The sequence below is a fragment of the Pelodiscus sinensis genome, chromosome 1, assembly GCF_052426305.1.
Source record: "Pelodiscus sinensis isolate ZL-2025 chromosome 1, ASM5242630v1, whole genome shotgun sequence".
Classification (NCBI taxonomy): Eukaryota; Metazoa; Chordata; order Testudines; family Trionychidae; genus Pelodiscus; species Pelodiscus sinensis.
In genome coordinates this window covers 109,178,365-109,201,395 of record NC_143052.1, presented here as the reverse complement: position 1 = coordinate 109,201,395, position 23,031 = coordinate 109,178,365, and the positions used below count along the sequence as shown (strand labels likewise).

General features: G+C 46.1%; 1 protein-coding gene across 8 annotated transcripts in view; it reads right to left on the bottom strand.

Annotated features, from left to right (window-relative positions):
* IQSEC3 (IQ motif and Sec7 domain ArfGEF 3) overlaps positions 1 to 23,031 on the bottom strand; it is a 154,803-nt gene that overhangs the window by 50,503 nt on the left and 81,269 nt on the right. For all 8 annotated transcript variants that reach the window (XM_075940825.2, XM_075940821.2, XM_075940816.2 and 5 more), the window contains exon 2: positions 18,301 to 18,381. In XM_075940825.2, coding sequence (XP_075796940.2) covers positions 18,301 to 18,381 — 81 coding nt within the window. The remainder of the gene's footprint in view (positions 1 to 18,300; positions 18,382 to 23,031) is intronic.

Below are 23,031 nucleotides of genomic sequence, written 5' to 3'. Positions count from 1 at the left end.
CAGGTTAACACTGAATGGAAGCTACCTCACAGAATGCATCAAGTTTCCTAGATAGTAAGACACACTGGCTCTGTTTCTGGCCTCACATATTTAACCCTCGGTAGTCAATGCAGCACTGTCCATGCAGTAATGACACAATCCCCAGTGGTTAACAGTCCTTTGGGTTAATCTCAGGAGAAAGAAGCTCAAGCACCCTTAACAGTAGCAGCCGGATCTCAGTTCACTATCCCCAACAAACATATCCTCATCACTGGTAACCTGCCTGAGAGACGAAAGTCAGATCCAGAGTACAAGTTATCCAAAGTTCCAGAAAGTTCAGATTCAGCAAAGAGACGAAGATAGAAACTTTCAGATCAGAACTTCCTTGCCTCCATTTTTCCATAATTGTCACCATCATCAGCCAGGGCAGCAGGAGCAAAACCCTATTCCCCTTCCTCACAGTCATAAGTTTTATGGAAACTTCCACTCCTGCTTTACCACCTGTGCCTTTTATACACTTTTATCCTCTCTAAGTCACTTCCTTTCCCTGAGTCTTCATCCCCTCTTCACTAGAATGGTGGACGAGATGGGTCAGTGCCCTACACCCCTAGCCATATCTAGACATGCAGGGCCTAAAGATTCGATGTAACCTGAGCCTCTCATCTTTCTGAGGCAGATAAATCAATCCCAATTGGTTGTACAGCCATGGTGTCCAACCAGTTCTGAAGCAGTAGCCATTAGCTACACTCAACCGGCCAAATAGCCATATGTAGCCAGTGGCTAGCATGTTGGAGACCATGGTTGTACAGGGATCTTGCAGATGAGACCGTAAGAAGAGAGAATTTTATATTGCCTACACAGAGCTAGTGGCACTTCTATACTAAGGGTCAGAGAAGCAGCCAGTGTAAATTGGCATCACTGCCACTGGAGATTTTCTGATTTTCACCGGGGAGAATCTAGCCCTGTAAGCACAACTATGCTTTTGAACCCAGTTCATAACATGCTCATCCGATCGTGTTGAGCTGTGTCCCCCCTGCACCAGCATTTTTCACAATAGTCACGTGCCAACCATTTTTGTGCACACTGTGATACTAGTGCCTTCTTGGAAATTTCAGGCAGTTGCCTCATATGGCCACAGTGCCCAGAAGTGAGGTACACAAAGCAGCACCAGCAATGCATGGGGCAACACTCTCCAGGATGTTCAGCCCCACAGAGAGACAAGTACCCAGTCACACAAGCAAGCACTGTGGTCAGGGCGCCATTTACACAGCAAAATAAACATGTTCACAGGAAGCTCACAGCGTGCCATCCTAGGCTAGTGGCACAGGTGACTCATGGCTGCTGTCCTAGGCTACGTCTGCACTGCACACTTATTTCACAATAGCACGTCTACACTACAGGGGAGCCTGGAAATTAGTCCGAGGCAAGCTCCCCTAATGTGGATGTGCTACCTCGATTTAGAGTTCCAGGAAGTACTGGGGAATAATTACTCTGAATGGCCTGGGGAAGGAGCTATTTCAAAATAAGCAGCAGTGAAGCATCCACACTACTGCTATTCCGAAATAGCTATTTCGGAAGAGACGTTATTCCTCATGGAATGTGGTTTACAAATGCCGAAATAAGCTGCCCGTTATTTAGAAATTATTTGGAAATAAAGGGCTAGTTGTGTAGACACTCGCAGTTATTTCGGAATAACGGACGTTATTCCGAAATAACGCTGCTATGTAGAAGTACCCCCTAATGACTAACACAGCTGTCTATATGGCATGTGAACACAATCCTTTTTTATAGACAACTACCTGGAGCTGCAGAAAACATCAGTTAAAAGTCACCATCAAGTATTTTCCAACCTGATGCCCAGTGTAAGCACCTATGTAAATGTGGCCATATGTGCAGAAGTACAGACCAACTCTAGCTCCCCTGGACCTCAGTAAGACTAGTGGGTGCTCTCCAGTTCCAAAAATCAGGACCATTTTTAATGTAGGTGCCTAATTGTGGACAGAATACCCTAACTTTATATCTCCAGGTTTGAAAAAATGTGACCAGAGGTAAGATGGGGTCAAAGAATCTACCCTCCTATCTGAGCTAAACATCCCCACGCTCATGTGCAAAACACCAGAGGGAGCTGAATTTCACTATTAATATATGTGACAGGCTGAATTGTAAAGTGTTTGGGACAAAAGGTGCTGTAAACATTACCTCATTGCATTCCATTTATACAACATCTCCTTCACCCCCTCTCAACATCCCCACTAGAAACCGCATCAACAACATCTTTACCTTCTGTCTTGGTGTCTCCAGTCATCTCCATCTTGAGCCAAGCCACCCCATTCCTCGCTGTCACCTCTGTGCCAGTGGCATCTAATGCTCCAGCAATGTTCTCTCCCAGAAGCATAATGCACAGTAAATGTGCCCAGTGGCCAGAAAAGAGCAGAGTAGTGGCAAGCATGTGGAAAGCTTCTGAGCTCTTAGATTGCAGGGAGTGTGCTGACTGGAGCTGAGAAGAAGCCCCAGCAACGTAGGCGCCTCACACCATCTTGATATGGTCATTGCCTGCTGCTTGCAAAACCTGCTGGCTACTGCCTTTATCACCAGCTTCCTCCACTCCAGCAGCATGTTTGATAGGGAGGATTGTATGGCCACTATGGCTGGAGCTTTTCAAAGAGAGCTGTGGGCTCAAATCCCACTGAATTTGAACTCCCATTTGTGCCAGCTCCCCAGAAGTGGGGCAGCAGCCCCTGCTGGGCCTGCTCCCACAAAGCCAGCTGCTGGGACCTTGTGCGTGCCAGGATGGAACTTTCCGGCTCCTAAACTGCAGAGCCCACAGTGAAGGGGCAGCCGACTCTCTAGGTGGGCAGAGTTTTACGGATAACATTAACTGATAATATCAGTTAAACACTAACATCCCTAATCCCAGCTATACATACAAAAATTGATGGGGTCTAAATTAGCTGTTACCACTCAAGAAAGAGAATCATTGTGGATAGTTTCCTGAAAATATCTGTTCAATGGCAATCTTTAGGAAAGAAATAGCTAGTAAGACACAAAATATCAGATTGACTATTAAGTTGTGGTACACCCACACCTTGAATACTGAATGCAGATCTGCTCACCCCATCTAAAAAAAAAAAGATATATTGGATTTGGAAAAGGAACAGAGAAGGGCAACAAAAATGATTAGGTATAAGGAACAGCTTCCCTGTGATGAGAGATGAAAAAGACAGACTTTTCAGCTTGGAAAAGAAAAGACTAACGGGTGGAGGGATATGTTAGCGAGGTCTATAAAATCATGAATGATGTGGAAAAATGGAATAAGGAAATGTTATTTACTCCTTCACTAACATGCCACAAGAAGATCATCTAATGAAATTTAGAGGCAGCAGATTTAAAACAAAACAAAAAAAATATTTCTTTGCAGTCAACCTGTGGAACTCTGCCAGGGGATGGTAGACAGGCCTAAACTATAACAGGATTCCAGTAAGAATAAAATAAACTCAAGGATATATCCATGAGTGGTTACTAGCCAAGATGGGCAGGGATGGTATCCCTATCCTCTGTTTGCCCGAAGCTGGGAATGGTCAACTGGGGATGGATCATTTGTTGATTATCTCTTCTGTTCATTCCTTCTGATGCACCTGGCATTGGCCACTGTTGGAAGACAGGATACTGGGCTAGATGGACCACTGGTCTGACCCAGAATGGGCATTCAGACATTCTTATATAGAACCCAGATGCATCTGCTCCTTGCTGTAACCCACTAGAACACACTCCCCTCCCAGAGCTGAGGTGGAGCTCATGAGTCCTGACAGTGTGTGTCTCTCTCCCTCTGCAGAATTAACAACAAAGTAAAAATATACATCAAAATCTTAAGCTTAAACAGTGTCCCCTAAGTGACTTGCCACAAGATGTCAGAATATGTTAGTATCAGAGCTGAATGGATCTAATATTTATTTTTCTTTCTTGTATATAGGAATTAGATAGAGAGTTCCTATCAGCTAATGGCTAAGTTATCTGCCAAAAAGCTAGAGTTTCCAAGTACTTTCATAGCCCTGGAAAGAGGTGATGTGTGTGAGGGAAGGTGGACTGGACAGAGTTACCATCCCCCCCCCCCCCCCCAATGTCCTGCTTGGCTTGTACCGAGCCTACTGGGTAACTCTGCTGAAGCCGCTGTCCTCACTTTACCCCCCCCATAACCTCACTCCCCCCCCATTATTGCAGCACACACAGGTCCCCCCCCTAAAATCTGAAATGGTGCCCCTGCTGTCAGGGCTACCTGCTGAGCAGGAAAAGGAGGAGGGGAGGGCCTCTGACACACAGCAGGACTTACAGCTCATTGCAATTTGAACATAGTGCATGCTTCTCAGTGGGACCTGCAGAAATAGGGGCCTACTAATACACCCTCTTCTGCTGGTGAGGGAGGCAAACACTGCTACATGGGGACAGATAAAGGTCCATTCAAACGCTTGTGCTGATATTTTACTGCAAGGGAATCTGCTAATACAAGCTTAAACATTCACTGCTGTTACTCTAGATTTACACCAGTATAAACAGGAATATCCTGGCCCAAAGGTCCTGCTCTGTTCTCTCTCAAAATATGCTCTCACTCTCTCTCCCCTTTCCTCTTTCATGCCATTCTATGTTTTGCCTTTTCTTTCTGTTCCTCTGTCTCCTTGCCTTCTCAATCTGTATTGCTTTTTGTGCTTAAGGGGATCGGCTACATACAATGAAGGAGAACACTAAGGTCACCCCGAAATCAGGGCTGAGCTGCTCAGTCTTTTCTTTCAATGTTAGAAAGTGAAATCTCTGCAAGCTGTATGGAAACTCTATAAAGACACCATAACAGAGGCTCAACTTAAATACCCTTAAAAACATGACATGCACAAAAAAGTGCCATCAAGGCTAAACAACAAATTAGAAGAAGCAGAGAGGGGCAAGAAGGCATCCTTTAAAAAGTGGGAATTAAAATTCTAGTGATGAAAATAGAAAGGAGCATAAACTGTGCAAATGAAATATAAAAATATCAGGAAGGCAAAAAAGTATTTGAAGAACAGCTAGACAAAGACCCCAAAAGTAGTACCACACCTTTTTTAAGTACATCAGAAGCAGGAAGCCTGCTAAACAAACAGTGGGACTACTGGCCAATCAGTATGCTAAAAGAGCACTCAAGCACAATAAGGTCATTGCAGAGAAACTAAATTTTTTTTGCATCAGTCTTCACAGCTGAAGAGGTGAGGGATATTCACAAAACTGGACCATTCTTTGTAGGTAACAAATCAGAGGAACTGTCCCAGACTGAGTTGTCATTAGAGGAAATTTTGGAACAAACTGATAAATTAAACAGTAATAAGTCACCAGGATCAGATCATATTCACCCAAGAGTTCTGAAGGAATACAAATATGAAATTGCAGAACTACTAACTGAAGTCTGTAACCTATCATTTAAATCAGCTTCTGTACCAAATGACTGGAAGCTAATGCAAAATGCAGGACAATGTAGCACTTTAAAGACTAACAAGATGGTTTATTAGATGATGAGCTTTCCTGGGCCAGACCCACTTCCTCAGATCAAATAGTGGAAGAAAGTAGTCACAACCATATATACCAAAGGATACAATTAAAAAAATGAACAAATATGAAAAGGACAAATCACATTGCAGAACAGGAGGGAGATGCAAGGGGGGGGGAAGGAAGGAAGGTAAGTGTCTGTGAATTGATGATATTAGAGGTAGGGAGAGTGAGTTAATGTTTGTGAGTTAATGGTATTAGAGGTGATAATTGGGGAAACTATCTTGGTAATGGGTGAGATAGTTCAAGTGTTTGTTGAGTCCTTTTTGGAAAGTGTCGAATTTTAACATGAATGACAGTTCAGAGGATTCCCTTTCAAGTGCAGATGTAAAAGGTCTTTGTAGCAGAATGCAGGTGGTTAAGTCATTGAGAGAGTGTCCTTTCTGGTTAAAATGGCAAGAAACTGTTTTGTGATGCCTATTTTTAAGAAGGGCTCCAGAGGTGATCCTAGCAATTACAGACCAATAAACCCAATTTCTGTAAGAGGCAAATTAATTGAAACTATAGTAAAGAACAACATTGTCAAACACATAGATGAATATAATTTTTTGGGAAAAAGCGTCAGCAGGGTTTTGTAAAGGGAAAGTATGCCTCTCCAATTTACTAGAATTATTTGAGGGAATCCTAGAATCATGGAATACTAGGACTGGAAGGGACCTCAAGAAGTCATTGAGTCCAGTCCCCTGCCCCCATGGCAGGACCAAATACTGTCTAGACCATCCCTGATAGACATTTATCTAACCTACAAGTTAACAAGGGAGTTAACAAGCATGTGGACACGAGGAAGCTAGTGGATATAGTGTACTGAGAAAGGTCCCTCACCAAAGGCTCTTAGACAAAGTAAGCTAAGAAGGATAGATAAAAGGGGAGGTTCTTCTCCTGGATCAGTAACTGATTAAAAGATAGGAAATAAAGGGTAGGAATAAATGGTCTGTTTTCAGAATGGAGAGCAATAAACAGTGGTGTTCCCTAGGGTTCTGAGTCCAGTCCTATTGAGCGTATTCATAAATGATCTGGAAAAAAGGGGTAAAATAGTGAGATGGAAGAATGTACAGATGATACCAAACTGCTCAAGATAGTTAAATCCAAAGCAGACTGTGAAGAGATTTAAAGGGATCTCACAAAACTAGATGACTAGGCAACAAAATGGCAGATAAATTCAATGTTGGTAAATGCAAATACATACACATTGGAAAACATAATCCAAACCACACATATAAAATGATGGGGTCTAAATTAGCTGTTACCACTCAGGAAAGAGATCTTCGGAGTCATTGTGGATAGTTCTCTGAAAATATGCATTTAATGTACAGCAGCAGGCAAAAAAACAAACAAACAAACAAATAAAAAGCAAACAGAATTGAGAAGGGAATAGATAGAAAATATTATCTTGTCTCTATATAAATCCATGATATGCCCATGTTTTGAATACTGTGTGAAGATGTGGTAGCCCCATATTGGAACTGGAAAGGTTCAGAAAAGCACAACAAAAATTATTAGGGGTATGAACTGGCTTCTGTATGAGGAAAGATTAAAAAAACTGGGACTTTTCAGCTTGGAAAAGAGACAATAAAAGGGGAGGACATAATTGAAGTCTATAAAATAAATGACCGGTGTAAAGACAATAGAACTAGATAAAGAGCTAGATACATCCATGGAGGTTAGGTCCATCAATGTCTATTAGGCAAAATGGGGACGAATGTTGTCCCTGTTCTGTTTGCCAAAAGCTTGGAATACACAACAGGGAATGGATCACTTGATGTTGTGTTCATTCCTTCTGGGGCACCTGGCATTGGCCACTGTTGGAAGACAGAATGGAGGCTAGTTTTGGTCTGACCCCATAAGGCTGTTCTTATATTCCTAGGTTATAACCATAGCTGTTGCACAAAGAGCATCCCTGTAGCCTGTGGAAGGAGAATGTGGAAGTTATACTAAACTGGGATTCAGCTGTGACTGACTCTTTTGCAGCATCATTGCGGCAATCATGAACACAACAGACACCAAACTATTACATGTGGGAGGAGATTATTGGGGTGTGTCTCCACTTCCTGTGTGTGGGTTTCCCTATGGAAGGACCAGGAAGATGAACCTGAGTGGATTGCCAAGCTATGGAGCTGTTTGTGACTCTACCAGCCGCAAGCTCTCAGAACGAGCTGGCAGCAAAATGCACACTGTTTCTGATGTGCATTTTTCAGAATATACAGTATGAGGCTTAGGTCTGGTTTCCTTTGGACCCTGTTTCCTGCCTTCTTCCCCCTGGAATGAGTGGATGGAGGGCAAACCTACAGAAGACTGCAACAAACAGGACTCCAGCTGCTGCCAGAGATAATTCTTCTCTGCTCAAATGTTCAACACTTCTGCAGCTCTTTCGCCTCACCTGGAGGTTGGGAGCGGATTCCTGAAGTGAACAGAATGGAAATGGCTGTACTTGTTGCTGAGATGAAAGCACATGAAGCTGCCCATTTAGGAGCTCGAGTCACTGGTTCAGTCCCACCAAATCCCAGTTAACAAACAGAGCTACTGTGGGTTTGTGTTTAGAGCACACCTGCTGTTTTTGCTGCTGCCTTCAAAGTGAGCAGCTGCTATTTTGTGGATAGTGTCCTAATGGATGACAATAGCTCCCTACAAGAAACCCCAAAGAGTTGCCAATGTCTGGTGGAAAACAATGTCAAAAATTGTTCTCTATAGAAATAATTCCTCCTATGTTCCATACTCTTACATTTCCACCTCCACCTCCTCCCTTGCCTCTCCTTTATCTTTGGGCTGTGAGCTACAGAATGTCCACCGCTCCCATTGACTTCAGTGGGTGTTACAGATGCTCAACAGCTTCCTGGCTCAAGAGCTTTGTTGTTAAGAACATTAGTGTTAAAGCAGGGCCTCTGTTCCTCAGGGCTGTGTCTAGACTGGCAGGTTTTTCCACAAAAGCAGCTGCTTTTGCAGAAAAACTTGCCTGCTGTCTACACTGGCCGCTTGAATTTCCGCAAGAACACTGACGATCTCATGTAAGAAATCAGTGCTTCTTGCGGAAATACTATGCTGATCCCGTTCGGGCAAAAGTCCTTTTGTGCAAAGCTTTTGCGCAAAAGGGCCAGTGTAGACAGCTCAGATTTGTTTTGCGCAAAAAAACCTGATCACGAAAATGGCGATCGGGGCTTTTTTTGCGCAAAAGCACGTCTAGATTGGCACGGACACTTTTCCGCAAAAAGTGCTTTTGTGGAAAAGCATCCGTGCCAATCTAGACACTCTTTTCCGCAAATGCTTTTAACGGAAAACTTTTCAGTTAAAAGCATTTGCGGAAAATCATGCCAGTCTAGATGTAGCCCAGGAGTGTACTTGCTCTTGCCGCCTTTCTGGTATAATCATTATCATCCTGTGCTTGTAGAGATGGGCCCAGATCATAGATTAGAGCAAGCCCAAACTTTTGAAATGGTACAAATCTGGATCCTGATATGATCAGCATATTATGGCCAGCTTCTGTCTCTACCACTTCTAAGAAAATTCAAAAGCCAGTATCTGCACACACCCAAATTCTGGGTGATTCGAAGCTGGATCCAAACATCACATCTGGCCCCATATCTCTGCAAAGGGTTAAAACCAAACTGTGCATCACTGAGTCGGGGGGATATTTTGTTCTACAGTTGTATTCTGCAGACCCATTCCTATCTGTTTGTGGCATCTCCATAGCAGCAACTGCTGTGCCTCAAACAGAAGATTATTAAGTCTACAGGGAGGGGAAAAAATAAGAAATAGATGAGCTGCTCAGAAATAAAAAATTCTCTATTCATGTTGGTGACCTCAATGAGGGAAAGGAATGAGGAGAAAAGAGAGCAAAGAAGAAGCGCTAGTGAAACAGAATTATTGCTGAAAAATGGTTACCTACCTTTTATAACCGTGGTTCTTCAAGATGTGTTACTCATATCCATTCCAAGTAGTGATGTGCACATGAGGGACAGTGGGATAGGAGTTGATCAGGGGCTATGTCTACACTGGCGGGTTGTTGTGCCAAAAGTATGCAAATGAGGCTAAGCGTGGAATATCACCGAGCCTCATTTGCATACCTAATGAGCCGCCATTTTTGCAGCAGGGGGTCTTGTGCTAGAAGGAGCTGTCTACACTTCCCCTTCTTGCACAAGAAAAACCATCTTGCGCAATGCTGCTACACTGATTATTTTCAGGAATAACGGCATTGCACAAGACGGTTTTTCTTGCGCAAGAAGGGGCAGTGTAGACAGCTCCTTCTAGCACAAGAGCCTCTTCTGCAAAAATGGAAGCTCATTAGGTATGCAAATGAGGCTCAGTGATATTCCATGCTTGGCCTCATTTGCATACTTCTGGCACAACAACCCGCCAGTGTAGACATAGCCCCAAAGTCCACAGAGCTGTGTTTGAGAAATGCTGAGCTAGAGAACAATCACCAGAAGGTTACAGCTGTGGTGCATAGCAAACCCAAGCTTGATGGAATCAGTGATCTAAAGGTGCCAGGCTTCATATCCTGTTATCAATCCCATCAGCTGAAAAGCTGGCAGAATTTTCTCTGTGTACAATATTGTTATAGGGTTTTCTCCACGGCATATTTTTACGTATGACAGGCCAGCTGATAACAGACCAGAATCAACAGTGGTGTAATTCAATCAATTTCAGTAGAATGACATTGGGGATGGATGTGGGCTCATTTTGAATCTTCATCAGTCCTTTCCTGGCTACATGTTCTGTAGACAGGTGTCCCAATGTGGCACAGAGTGGAGGACACCTGGCCCAGGGACCGAGTCAGTTCCAATTGACTTCAGTGACTTCAGCTTAAGAGAGCTAGGGGGCTCATGGAATTCTGGTCGGCAATTTTGAGTGACTGCGGTAAAACCTAATATGGCCCAGGGGCAAAGTGGTGGTTGGAATTTACAAAGCAAACTTAGATAGAACAACAAGAAGGGTTCTAGGATACAATAGTGTGATGGCAGGAGGGGGCATGCCACTGAGTCAACTTGGCAGTGAGTATTTACAGTTCTCTTTTATTAATGTCTTTCAGTGTTTACAGTGGGCTGTTTCTTCCCATGAAGAGAAATAATACAAACACCACACAAACAGGCAGGTAAAGACACAGAAAGAGGAGGAGGACAAACAACCTTTCAGGATAAAAAGGAATCAGAATTACGGAGTCAGGAATAAAGTGGCTTTTGGCCCCTTCTCACCACTGCCCAAAAAACCACCTCATTGCCACATCTGCCCCAACAGTTTAGAGGAGTGCATTGCTGCAGGAGAGACCACAAGTCTGCAGGCCAGATGTCTGAGACTTTAGGGTATTTGAAAGGACCTTGTCCAAAATCTATGCATCCATTTGTTACCACTTTGCTTATTGTCACTGGTTACCATATAAATGGATTGCTTCCATTTGCCATTAACATGTTAAACAATTAGCAATTCAGAGATGCTGGAAGAAGAAATTTCACCCTGGCTACAGAAGTCTCTGACCTGGAGTGGATACCAAAGGCTCATTCCTCACTGGTAAAAGATGCTGAGGTTTCAGGCAGTAGCCTGGCTGCAGCAGTGGTTAATCCAGCAGGCACTTGAGGAATGAGTTTGCAGCTGTTTGAAGTCTCAACTGTATTGAGTTAGCATTTAATTGCTCTGTAATTGTGAAGTATGCACTTGCCAGTTGCACTGCTCATGTTTCATCCTGGATCTAAGCAGCACTTTATATAGGAAAAATTAAATCTCAGAAGAAAACTAGTACATGTGGATCCAATAGGCCCACCTCCCTTATCCTTCCAAAGAGTTCAGATCGCAGCCTCAGCCCCTTCATATCCCAAGAGAGCCAGAGATTATAACTTACTGCCTCTCTCACTTCCAAAACCAGCTCAGATCACATCCCTTCCCCCGCCCCCCAGACAGCTGGGAATTATCTCCCTCACCCACTACCCAGCTGGGATTCTCTCCTCTTCCCCTCCCTCCCACCCACACAAAGATACAGGTGATCTCATCCATTCTGGTCAAGGATAGGGTTGCTCCTATCTCCAGCACAAGCCCAAAGTTCATTACAACAGTTGAGTTTCTTGACCTAGTCTGTAGAACTTTTCTCATCATTGGTGCAGTTGATTTTTCTGCTGATTTGCTCTGCAGCGAAGCCCAAGGCAGCCTCCAACAAGCCCTGGAAAGGCAACTGAATGAACATGCTGTTCCCTCCAATAGCAATTCCAGCATTTCCCCTCATTACTCTAATAGAAACAAATCTTTCTCATTTCAGTCCCATTACCTCTTAACAAAGGCAAATGGTGTGTAATCCCATTAGAGATAGGCTGCTGCTGGACACATTTTAAGGTCATTGTTCTGGGACGCCAGACTCCACTGTGTGAGACTGGGATAAGCAGGAACGCAATTACTGGGCTATTCAAATCCCCAGAATGAAACTCTGCTGTTAACAGCAGAAGCCGGCACAAAAAGAGCAGTGGCCTCATGCAACTGGGAGGGGAGACTTGGTCAAATCAAATCCTAAGCAGCACTCAGGGAAAGAGCAGGGCAGGTTTTCAGTGCTTTTTCCATGAAATCTCCTGTGATCTGGGGCCTGGCCCTGGTGCAGGCCCAGCATGACAGCAAGGCTGGCAGCTCATGTGTCCCCCATGAAGTGTCTTTTCTCATCATTGCAGTAGGTGTCTAGCAGTCCCAGGCACAGACCAGAACCCTTCATGCTAGGTGCAGAACAATCAGAACAAAAGATGGTCCCTGCCCTGTATTCACAACTCCAGTCTAATCCTTAGTTTTGTAACATGTACCTGGTGATCCCAAGCCCAGCACCACTGCATGAGGCTGGCTGCTGGTGACACTCCTATGACTCTGACTCTACATGCTGGACCTGGGTATGCCAGGCACAACCTCAGAATCCAGGTGCCAGCTCTGTGAGAGCTCCTTTGGTCTTTCAAGCCGGTGCTCCCTAGCACAGCCTGCTGCCAGAAAGCAAGGCGAGAGGTTGCATCTAGAAGCGCTGGGTGCCACAGCCTTCCAGAGACTTCATTTTCCTTGTGGCTGATGGTGCACTGAGACAGAGGAGGAAGAGCAGGTGTAACTGAAAATGCTTCCTTGAGTTGGCCCCCATTAAGGAGTTAAACACTGATCTGCTCTCAGACAGTTCCCACCCGGTAGCATTTCAAACCTTTCCCTACGGATGACCAACAAAGAGAGGGGCAACCACGCCATGACAACAGACAACATCACCACAAAGCACACAGAGACAGCGGCTTCTGGGACCCTTGCTATGGCCATGTGCAGGCTTCCTGCTGTTTTATCCCAGTGATCACTGCCCAGTGTCACTCTCTTCCCACCCTCAACCAGAGTTCCCTCAAACTTTTCCCATACATGGGTGGAATAAATTTTGTTTGTTCTGAGGCATGTGCAGATGTGCACCACAAAAAGATACACGTGCTGCTGTCTGTGTGCTCTCTGCAAATCAGCTGGGTGGCACCTGAATCTCTTTTGGGTGGCTGTCCAAATGGTCAGCTTGTTCTGAGGTCCTAAAGTCACTTTCCTGCTACCCATCCCTTTCAGTCCTGGGCCCTCTGAATTGCTTCCGGAGGCCTGTGCAGAATACTCCCAGAAGCATGGAGGGCTGCCTAGTCCCAGGCCTGCCCCACTCACCCGAGGCCCCGCCCCTTCCAGGGTGCAGAGCAGCCCACTCCCCCTCCCCACCTTGACTAAGGGCCCAGCAAGGCTATCACTTGTAAGAACCCTCCTGACACTCTGTCTCTGCTGTGATGGCCTGGTGCCATGCCTCTCTTTGTTCTAGGTGCCGGGTTTTACCTTCGTCTCTTTTGCTGTCTAATGTTACCCTCCCACTGCTCCATCCCCAGACACCGATCTGGTATTTCCCTCCTTCTGTCCCAGGAAAGCAGGACCGTTTCGACAGTCCCCAAATACTGGTGATGCCCTTGGCCTGTAACTCTTCCCACTGGAATAAAAGCCTTGCCACTTTTGTAGATCCTGCCATGGGGTACTTTGGACCAAAGCAAGCTCCCTACAGGAGGGAAGTCAGTTGACCAACTATCACTCGAGTTTCCAAGTCCCTTGAAGAGACCAGAGTCACTTCCCTGTTTATGCTCTTTATTAGTCCCTGTTCTCTTTAATCGGCTTAGACTGATGAGCCGAGGCAGCAGCAGGGATCAGTCGGGCTGTTTAATTAAAGGATTGCAGCTCAGCCCTGCAGTTTGGGGGCTTGTATAAATGAGCTGCAAGTACATTATTTAATCTGCTGCACAGAGAGGAGTCAAGGCATTAATGAAGCAAACTCTAATTAAAACTAGATGGCTGACAGTTATTAGCAGCATCAGTTCTGACAGGATTGATCTCATTTAGGAAAATGTCTGATCTTGGACAAAAAGGGGGACAAAAAAACCCAACCCGGGTTATCTAATAGATAGCAGCACCACACTGTTGGGACCACATTGTTATGAGACAGACACCAGCACACAGCCTACATTTAAAGATTGCTCACTGAAAAGGAGTCATGTCTGTATCTGTTTCTGGCCCCTACACAGCTGGAGAGGTACCTGCCCTCTTTATCTTCCCCACACAAACTTCTCTCATGGAGAAGCTGGTGGGAAGCTATGCTTTATTGCTTTGGGGAAGGGAAGAGGGGTCCCTATAGGATCTTATCACCTATTTTCCTTTTCATTTCTTTCCTTTCCATCATCCTCAAGGTTCTGGGTCATGGAAATCCACCCGCCTTTTAGCCAATCAATGCTGCTCCGGGGTCAGCTACAGGCAGGAGAGCGGGGCAAGATTTGGGGGCAGCTCCGGAGCCTCAGGCAAAAGGGGCTACCAGCCCTCAGTGCTACCTCGAGTATGGCACCCCCTCTCCCAGCCCGTAGAGCCACCCGGAGCATGCCACGGCCATTTAAAGGGCCCGGGGCTCTGGGTTCTGCCTTTAGAATCGTTGGGCCTTGGGACACTTGCTCCCTTTGCCCTCCCTCTCCCCAGTCTCTCAGCAGGCCTGGCTGTGAGGAGAGCACATGATAACAGTGACATGAGGGGCTTTCTTAGCTTCGTGGGCTGGATGAGCATATTGCACCGACAGTGTCTGGCATCCTGAAAGCAGGGGAGGGCTAAGACACTGAGCTCAGGACCCAGACTTGGACTGCCCACAAGGCAGAGTCATTCCTCAAGCCCGGAGGGCCTTTGTATCACTGGCTTATAGCAATACCTGGGAACCTCCCAGCACTTCTTCCTCTTTCCAGGAAATATGCTTCCTCGGCACGATGGCCAAGCTATGAGGAAGCTGCTGTGGACTGTCGCACCAGAGCTGCGAGGGAGACTGGCTCTGTGCGAAGGAAGGAGGGAGACAGGGTAACAGGCAGCACATGCTAACGGGCAAGGTCAAGGCATGAGACAGACAAAGAGACAGTTACGTAAAAGGGTATAACCAGGAGCCCAAATTATGAAGTTTGTGGGGGAAGTTTGGACCGTGACCTAATTCCAAGCTCCATGGGCTGGGCTCAAGCGCAGGCTTCAGCATGACAAATACTAGGATGCTTTCAAACAAAGTATTGCAGATAGGGTTGCCAGATGGTTTCAATAAAAAATACCAGACATACGTGACATTACATCACAATCTACATGACATCTTATTTAGAAAATACCGGACATTTATATTTTCTCAATTTGTTTCCCAAACAGAACTACTGGACTGTCCAGTTCAAAACCGGACACCTGGCAACCCTAATTGCAGAATAATTTCTACTGCCTCCATTCACCCAGCAGACATAGAGGTAGGAATTCTGTGTCTCCCCAGCATTACTACAAACAGCAAGTGAGTCTGAAACATTATGGGCTTCAATTATTTGCAATATCTTTGCCAGTGCTGTAGGAAGTTACTGGGTTAATGAGAAGGATTGTGGGTTAGGCACCCTGCAACTCACCATAGAGTTTAAGACCTTCTGGGAGTGACTAAGCCCTGCAGACCAGGGACACATAGGCTTAGTCTATACTGCAGGGTTATTGCACAAGAAGCCTTTTGCGGAAGAGTTCTTGTGCAAAAACTTCTTGTGCAAAAGCACGTCTAGACCTCAAAGCACATCACAAAAGTGTCCACACTGCATTGATACTCTTGTGCAAGAAAGCTCTGATGGTCATTCACAGAATGGCTATCAGAGCACCTGTGCTTTTTCCCATACGGGTTTCTTGCTCAAAAATGCCTCTGGAGGGTCCACACCTGCCTTTTTGCGCAAGAGCTGTAGCGCAAAAAGGAGTTATTTCTCATGGGGAGAGGAATAAGGCTACTGGCAAAAGTCCTCTATTCTGTCAATTTTCTTGCGCCAAAACATGCTTGAGGTGCAGACACTCAGCCATTTTTTGTGCAAAAACAGTTGTTTTTGCACAAAAACCTTGTAGTGTAGACATAGCCATAAGGTTTACACTGCAATGGGAGCCCCACAGCTGTTCAGGTTTGCAGGGCCTGAGCCATGGAGCTATAACTCTGCAGCTTAGGTATTTGGGCTCAGGCTGGATCCCAGGCTCTGAGGCCCTGTGAGGTGGGAGGGTCCCACAGCCTGGGCTGCAGCCCAAACATCTACATGGCAATTGTATCGCCCCACAGCCAGAGCTCGCATTAGCTGAGCGGGGCCAGCTGTGGCTCTGCTGCGGGCCTTTCATCACAGTGTAGCTATATCCACAAAGGACTAAAAACTAAGCCAGAAAAACACCCACAAACACATTAGAAATGAGGTGGCATAGGGAGCAGACAGAAAGAGGGCAGAGCCCAAAGGGTTGTGGGCATTGAAAGCTCAGGCTAAAAGTGGTCTCAGTCAAGCCAAGCAAAGCACACGACCCAGAGTTTTATCCTTCCAGAGTTGCAGGTGAGAGGCCCAACTGTCTCTATCGTAGCAATCTCCAGACGTAACCTCTTCATGGGGCTTACATCCCCCATCACAGTCATTGAAGTTTGGCTCTAGACCCCACTCAAGGCTTAGGCAACCCTCCCCAAGTGTTGGCCCTCATCACTGAAGGCCAGTTCAGCACAGAGGCTTATCCTTATCTTCCTGCCACATTTAGTCTTGGCTACTCAAGGGCAGGAGGCAGCTCACTCTCCCTGCCTCTCCCTGAGTACGGCAGGACCCCACACATCCCCCGAATGCATGTGCCCATTTGTTCTCTTCACAGCTGTCCAGTTCTCAAACGTGCCATTGAAGGGTGAACAGAACACAGAGGCTGTTCCAGTGAGCAGGACAAATGAAGCCAAAGGTATACTGCAGACCACTGCAACTCACCTGTCCTCCCTCCCCACTGGAGCCAGTCCCAGGAATGCTGGCTTCCAATGTTAATGTCAGAGATCAGATGAAAGACTCCACCAATGGGATATAAATCTCCAAAAACAAGCCCTCTAGGTGCCAAAAGCGGGCGTATGAGAGGCTAAGAAAAGAAGGTGCATGGGTCTGGGTGAGACAGAGAAGGACAGGCAAATGTGAGAGAGAGGGTGCTGGGAATGGGTGATGATGAAAGAGTACATGGAGAGTGGCGGCTGCATCCGTCTTGGCATTTTGTCTAGCCCAGGTGTTTCTGAGATCCCTGACAGCATCGTATCTCAGTGCTGCGACAGTGTGAGAGAAGGGAGAGCAAGGCTTAATGTGGACTAGGACACCCAGCCCAGCTAAAGTGGTCAGACATCTCTCAGGTGGAGCCATTGCTGACAACAGCCAGGGGAGAGAGTGAAATACAGTCATGTCAAAAGCTGCACTTTCCAGTAGCAAAGTGGGAATGCCTTAGGACCATACCCCTCCCTTAGGGCATTTCCTAGCATGCTGTCTGCTGTTTTCAAGACAGGATTTTCCTATCGGTGGAACTGTAGGAAGTGACATTAGGGACTGGTTTTGTTTGTGCACTGCTGGCTGGAAATGGATCTCCAGAATGTTTTTGATTTGCCCTTTTTTTTTTTTTTTTGGACTTTGGGGATCGGTTCTGATGCCACCTGCCAAGCAGGGAGGGTTGCATCAGTCTCAGCTGCATGGTCAATGTGGGTCATTAACATGTTAACAGGTATGCAGGCTGGTACCATTACAAATTACCCTTCACTGGCAAATTCAGCCCACCTGGCAACAGCTAAAATAGCATTAAAACAAGCTGTCCCACCCATGACATTTGTTATGAAATACCTTTGTTGGGATTTCTGTGATACCGGCGTAAGCCCTAAGCACCGATGGAGGAGGTGAGGGTGAGAGAGTGAGACCAAGTGTGTGCATGTGTGTGTGTGTGTGTGTGTGTGTGTGTGTGTGTGGTGGTTGAAGTATGTGACTGTAATGTATCGGGTGGTGTATCTGAGAGGCTATGTCTACACTATTGAATTTTTCCAGGATTTCCCAGAAAAACTCTGCTGCGTCCAGGGAATGTATCAGCTTTTTAAAAACAGTTTCCAGAAAAGCGGGCATGTTCTTACAGAAGCCCTGTATTCCTCATTTTATGAGGAATAAGGGCTCTTTTCCCACATTTGGCCAAATGTAGATGGGCCAAATGTGGGAAAAGCCTCTTCTGAAAAAAAAAGCAGAAAAAGGTAAGCAAATTGCAGTTTGCAATTTGCTTATATTTTTCCAGAAGAAGATCGCAGTGTAGACATAGCTGGAAAGAAGAGTGAGGGGTGTATGAGGAAGAGCGATGTCGGAGGCAGGTTTATAGGTGGGATGGGGTGAATGACAGCAGGGTGTGGGCTGTGTATATGGGGCAGGTAGGAGAGTGATGAGGTAGTGGGATGGAAAGAAGATGCCCATGGTGACAGCAATCTCCCACCTTGGTGAGGAGTCCAGAGATGAAGGCTTCTGCTCTGCATCAGCTGCTGGGCAACAGAACTGGTGTAAAACAGTTTCATTCCTGTAAGAGAAGACAAACAGTGGCAGGTAAGAGTTCAGCTCAGTCTTTGGCAAGTTCATGGGACACTGTCCTGTCCAAGTCTGTTCCTGGGCACTGCAGCTGTTCAGTGATGGTGGCTTTTCACAACTGAGGAGAAATCAGATTACAACATGAATCCTTTTAATCAGGAGATAAGGAACGAAGCATGACAAAAGGGAGCAGCCATCTCCCTGTCCCTCCTTCACATGCCTGGCCACTACTACTGTGCTGTGTAGAGTGAGGCAAAGTGTTTCAAAGGAAAAGCTTTCTTTTCTAAAAATGTCAAAGAAAGATGTAATGAAATACAGTTGACTTTTTTTTTTATTTCAGTTTTGCTGAAAGTGGAACAAAATGCTTGCTTTGATGCAGAGAAGAAAATGGGAAGACAGGATGAGAACACAAAGGAGACAGAGTTACTCAAATACTTAGCTGATGTAAAAACTTAAAAAACAACAGATAGTCCTGCAGCATCTTAAAGGCTAACAAAACATGTAGATGGTATCATGAGCTTTTGTGGGCACAACCCACTTCTTCAGATGTCAATTATTCTAGCTCCAAGTCAATGGAGCTACAGATTTATACCAGCTGAGAATCTGCTCCTTCTGTGATTTAATGGTGTTTTGCCTGATTCTAGCCCAGCATTGACAAGAAAACTGAAAAAAAATCCTTAGCTGTGGATGAGGAATAGGTCTGAAATGTTCTCTTCAGACCCCGCCACAGCTCTCCTCCCTGAGAGAGTAGACAAGTTCACCCTCCTTTTCTGAGAAAAGTTAACAGACACAGCCATGAGCACAGCCAATCCATAGAGACAGCAGCAATCCTACTGCCTGCTCCCATCACCTGGCATTCCCAGCTAGTTTTCTGTCACAAGCCCTTGCAGCTCTGTTGCATCCTTTATTTACTTCTAATGCTCATTCTGAAAATGGTCTCAGAAGTGAAGGCTGTTTAAAAACAAGATGCCCAGGAGAGAGATGGGGAAAGAGAAAGTTTGCCTCACTTCACTGAACCCGCCCCTTATAAAATCATAGAATATTAGGACTGGAAGGGATCTCAAGAGGTCATCAAGTCCAGTCCCCTGCCCTCATGGCAGGACCAAGCACTATCTAGACCATACCTGATAGGTGTTTGTCTAACCTGCTCTTAAAAATCTCCAATGCTGGAGAGAGTCCACAGTTTCCCAATTTATTCCAGTGCTTAACCACCCTGACAGTCAGGAAGATTTTCCTAATGTCTAACCTAAACTTCCCTTGCTGCAATTTAAGCCCATTGCTTCTTGTCCTATCCTCAGAGGTTAAGGAGAATAACTGTTCTCCTTTCTTCATGTAACAATCTTTCAGGTACTTGAAAACTGCTATCATGTCCTCTTCTCTTCTCCAAAGTAAATACATTGTTTTCAATTTTGCATTATAGGTCATGTTTTCTAGACCTTTCATCATTTTGTTGCTCTTCTCTGGACTTTTTCCAATATGTTTACTGGGCAGAACTGGACACGGTACTACAGTTGAGGCCTAATTAGAGCAGAGTAGAACTGACAGATTACTTCTGCTTTTTTATTTACAACTTTCCTGCTAATGCAACCCAGAATGATGTTTGCTTTTTTGCGAGTGTTACACTGTTGATTCATATTTAGCGTGTGATCTACCATGACCCCCAGGTCCCTTTCTTCCATACTCCTTCCTAGGCAGTCATTTCCTATTTTGAATGTGTAAAACTGATTGTTCCTTCCTAAATGGAGTACTTTGCATTTGTCCTTATTGAATTTCATCCTTTTTACCTCAGACCATTTCTCCATATAGATTATATTTCCTTAGTTTAATGAGAAGGTTGTGTGAGGCTGCATCGAATGCCTTACTAAAGTCTAGATCAGCATTTCTTAAAGTGTGTTCCGCGGCAGCAGTCGGAGGTGTGCCGCAGGGATATGGTGACCATATATCTCTTTTTTTTCTGGGACAGTCGCGGATTTAAAGACACCCAGCACTAGAATGGTGCAGCAGCAACTCCCCACCTCCATCCAGCACCTAAGTGGCTCTTTGCCGCTTTTCGCGGGCAGCCATGGTTGCTGCCAGTGGTGCGCAGTGTCCAGAGCTCCGAGCTCACATGCAGTGCCCCCCGTGTCCTCCTGCGTGGCCCTTCCCTCCCGCTGCGGGATTGCCTCTGCCGTGTGCGGCTGCCAGCTTAGCCTCCTCTATCCACAGGCAGCTGCCACCGCTGCTGGAGCAGGAGGGGCGCTGGTTGGGGGTGAAACCCGGCAAGCTGTTCCTGGGAGCTGCTGCCGGAGTCCCGGCAGGGAGCGCGCAGAACCCGGCTGAACGCTGCAGAGCGGGGTACACTTGGGCTCTGCTGGTGCACTCTGTGCATGGCCCTTTCTCCCACTGCCCCTTCCCAGCACCAGAGGAGAGATGCAGGGCAGGTGTGCAGAAGGAGATGTTAGGATAGGAGATGAGGAGGGGTAGCTACACATGATCAGAGTGGGGATACTTGAGGAGTGGGCAGAGGGGGGAGAGAAGGGCTGGTGCAAGGAGGGGTGCAGGTCCCATGAGGGCTGAGGGCAGTGAGAAGGGCAAGAGTCAGGACAGCAGAGAAGGGTGAGGGTTGGGGGGGGCAGCAGGCACCGGGGAGCTGATGGAGTAAGGGGAGGAGACAGGGCAGCAGAGGGAGAAGTGAGAAGGTTATAAGATATTATTAATAACTTGAGTGCCACAGTGGTACATTCAAACAAGCCACATGAACTCAATACTAGTGCACAACACAAATTCATTCAGCTCATGGAAGAAAATCTTAGAGGAAAAACTTCCCCCAGCCTCCACCTCCCACCCCCCAGTTAATGTGATATAAATTGGGTTAATGCAATTTCAGGATAGTTGCATGAGGGGGGTTTGGTGGGGGCCAAACTCATCCCTATTGGTAGTATGGTGGGAAAATATGATGGGAAAAGTTCTTAGAGGGGGTCACACGACACCTTTTACTTCTGGTCATGTGTCCATCTTGACCCTGAGAGTCAGGGGCATGGTTAACAGGGGATGTGGCTAATGTGTCCCTAATTTTGGTTCAGAAAATATAGTCACCACACACATAGAGAACAGAGTTCAAATGGCTGCCCTTAAAGATGCAAGCCTTTTTTTTTTCTCAACAAAAGAAAATCCTTGTTGTTTCCCATAAAAAAAATATATTGTTTGGTGTTCCTCAGTCTTAAAAAGTTTAAGAAACACTGATCTAGATACAGCACACCTACCACTTCCCTCCTATCTACAAGACTTGTTACCTTATCAGAGAAAGCTATCAGGTCGGTTTGACATGATTTGTTCCTGACAAAGCCATGCTATTTCTTATCACCTTATTATCTTCTAGATGTTTGCAAATTGACTATTTAATTATTTGTTCCATTAGTTTTCCTGGCACAGAAGTTAAACCGACCGGTCTGTAATTCCCTGGGTTGTCGTTATTTCCCTTTTTATCTATGGGCACCATGATTGACTTTTTCCAGTCTTCTGGAATCTCTCCCATCTTCCATGACTTTTCAAAGACAATATCCTCTGCTCCAGCTCTGTTCCTACAACATAAATGACTCACTGTAAAACAGGGGTGGGGAATTTAATGCCTGAGGGCCGGATGCTGCCCCTGGCTTGCCTGGATCCAGTCCCCAAGGCTCAGGGCTCCCCCCCAGCATAGGGGAGCCAATCTTGATTCTCTGTCCTCCCCCTGCTATCCCTCCATGGGGCTGGAGCACACAAAATCTAGCTTGGGCCCCTCTAGGCTCTGCTGTGCGAGGGGAATGTGGGGAGTGTCTTTCTCCTTCTCAATCAGGGGCCACATCAGTGAGGATTTGTTTTTGTTTGGGTTGGGTTTTTTGCTTCTCACTTTTGTGTGGCCCCCACCTGATTTTTCTGTGGGTCGATGGCCCCCAACCCAAAAAAGGTTCCCCACACCTGCTGTAAAAGAAGCTACCATGATGTATTTTTGTGCCACATCAAATGTATCTCCTGACCTTCCATTGTGGTAACCTCCTACCTACCAGGTAAAGCAGATGGTCAGTACCTGATAGCACCAAGTCATATCTTCCCCTCCCCACACATAGAGCTCCCACATTGGTCTTGTGCCCCCCACCCAGGAGTGTTCCCCAGGGCTCTAACACCAGGCTTGTGAACTCCCCACCCCCCCATCCTTCAAGGTTGATCTCCAGAGCCCTCTCCAGTCCCCACCCTCCCAGTCTCTTTTCCTCCCCAGTCCACCTCCAGTTGCCCCCTTCTGTCACATTCTGGCCTCCCATCTTTTCCCAAGAAGTGCTATCCGGAACCTTCTCCCTACCCCCTGCTATCCCAGCACCCAAAGGGGCACGTCGCTGTAGCTGGATTGTAGTTCAGTAGCCTAATCTCCCAGCTGTGAAAAGTACCCACATACTCTTGCACACTCACAGCCTGCTTTGCTGCCCAGATCCCAGCTCATACCCATTCTTCTTTCCTCCCAAACACCATCTCTGCTACTTGGCTCAAAGGGGGGTGCAGAAGAACTTTCAGGTGGGCAAGCAGCAATGCCCAGCAGCTCTGGCCAGCCCCACACTCCTGTTTCCAGCTGAGGGGAAAATGGACACCCTATCTAGTATGCTTGACTCTGTGCTGCACATGCTTCCTCATT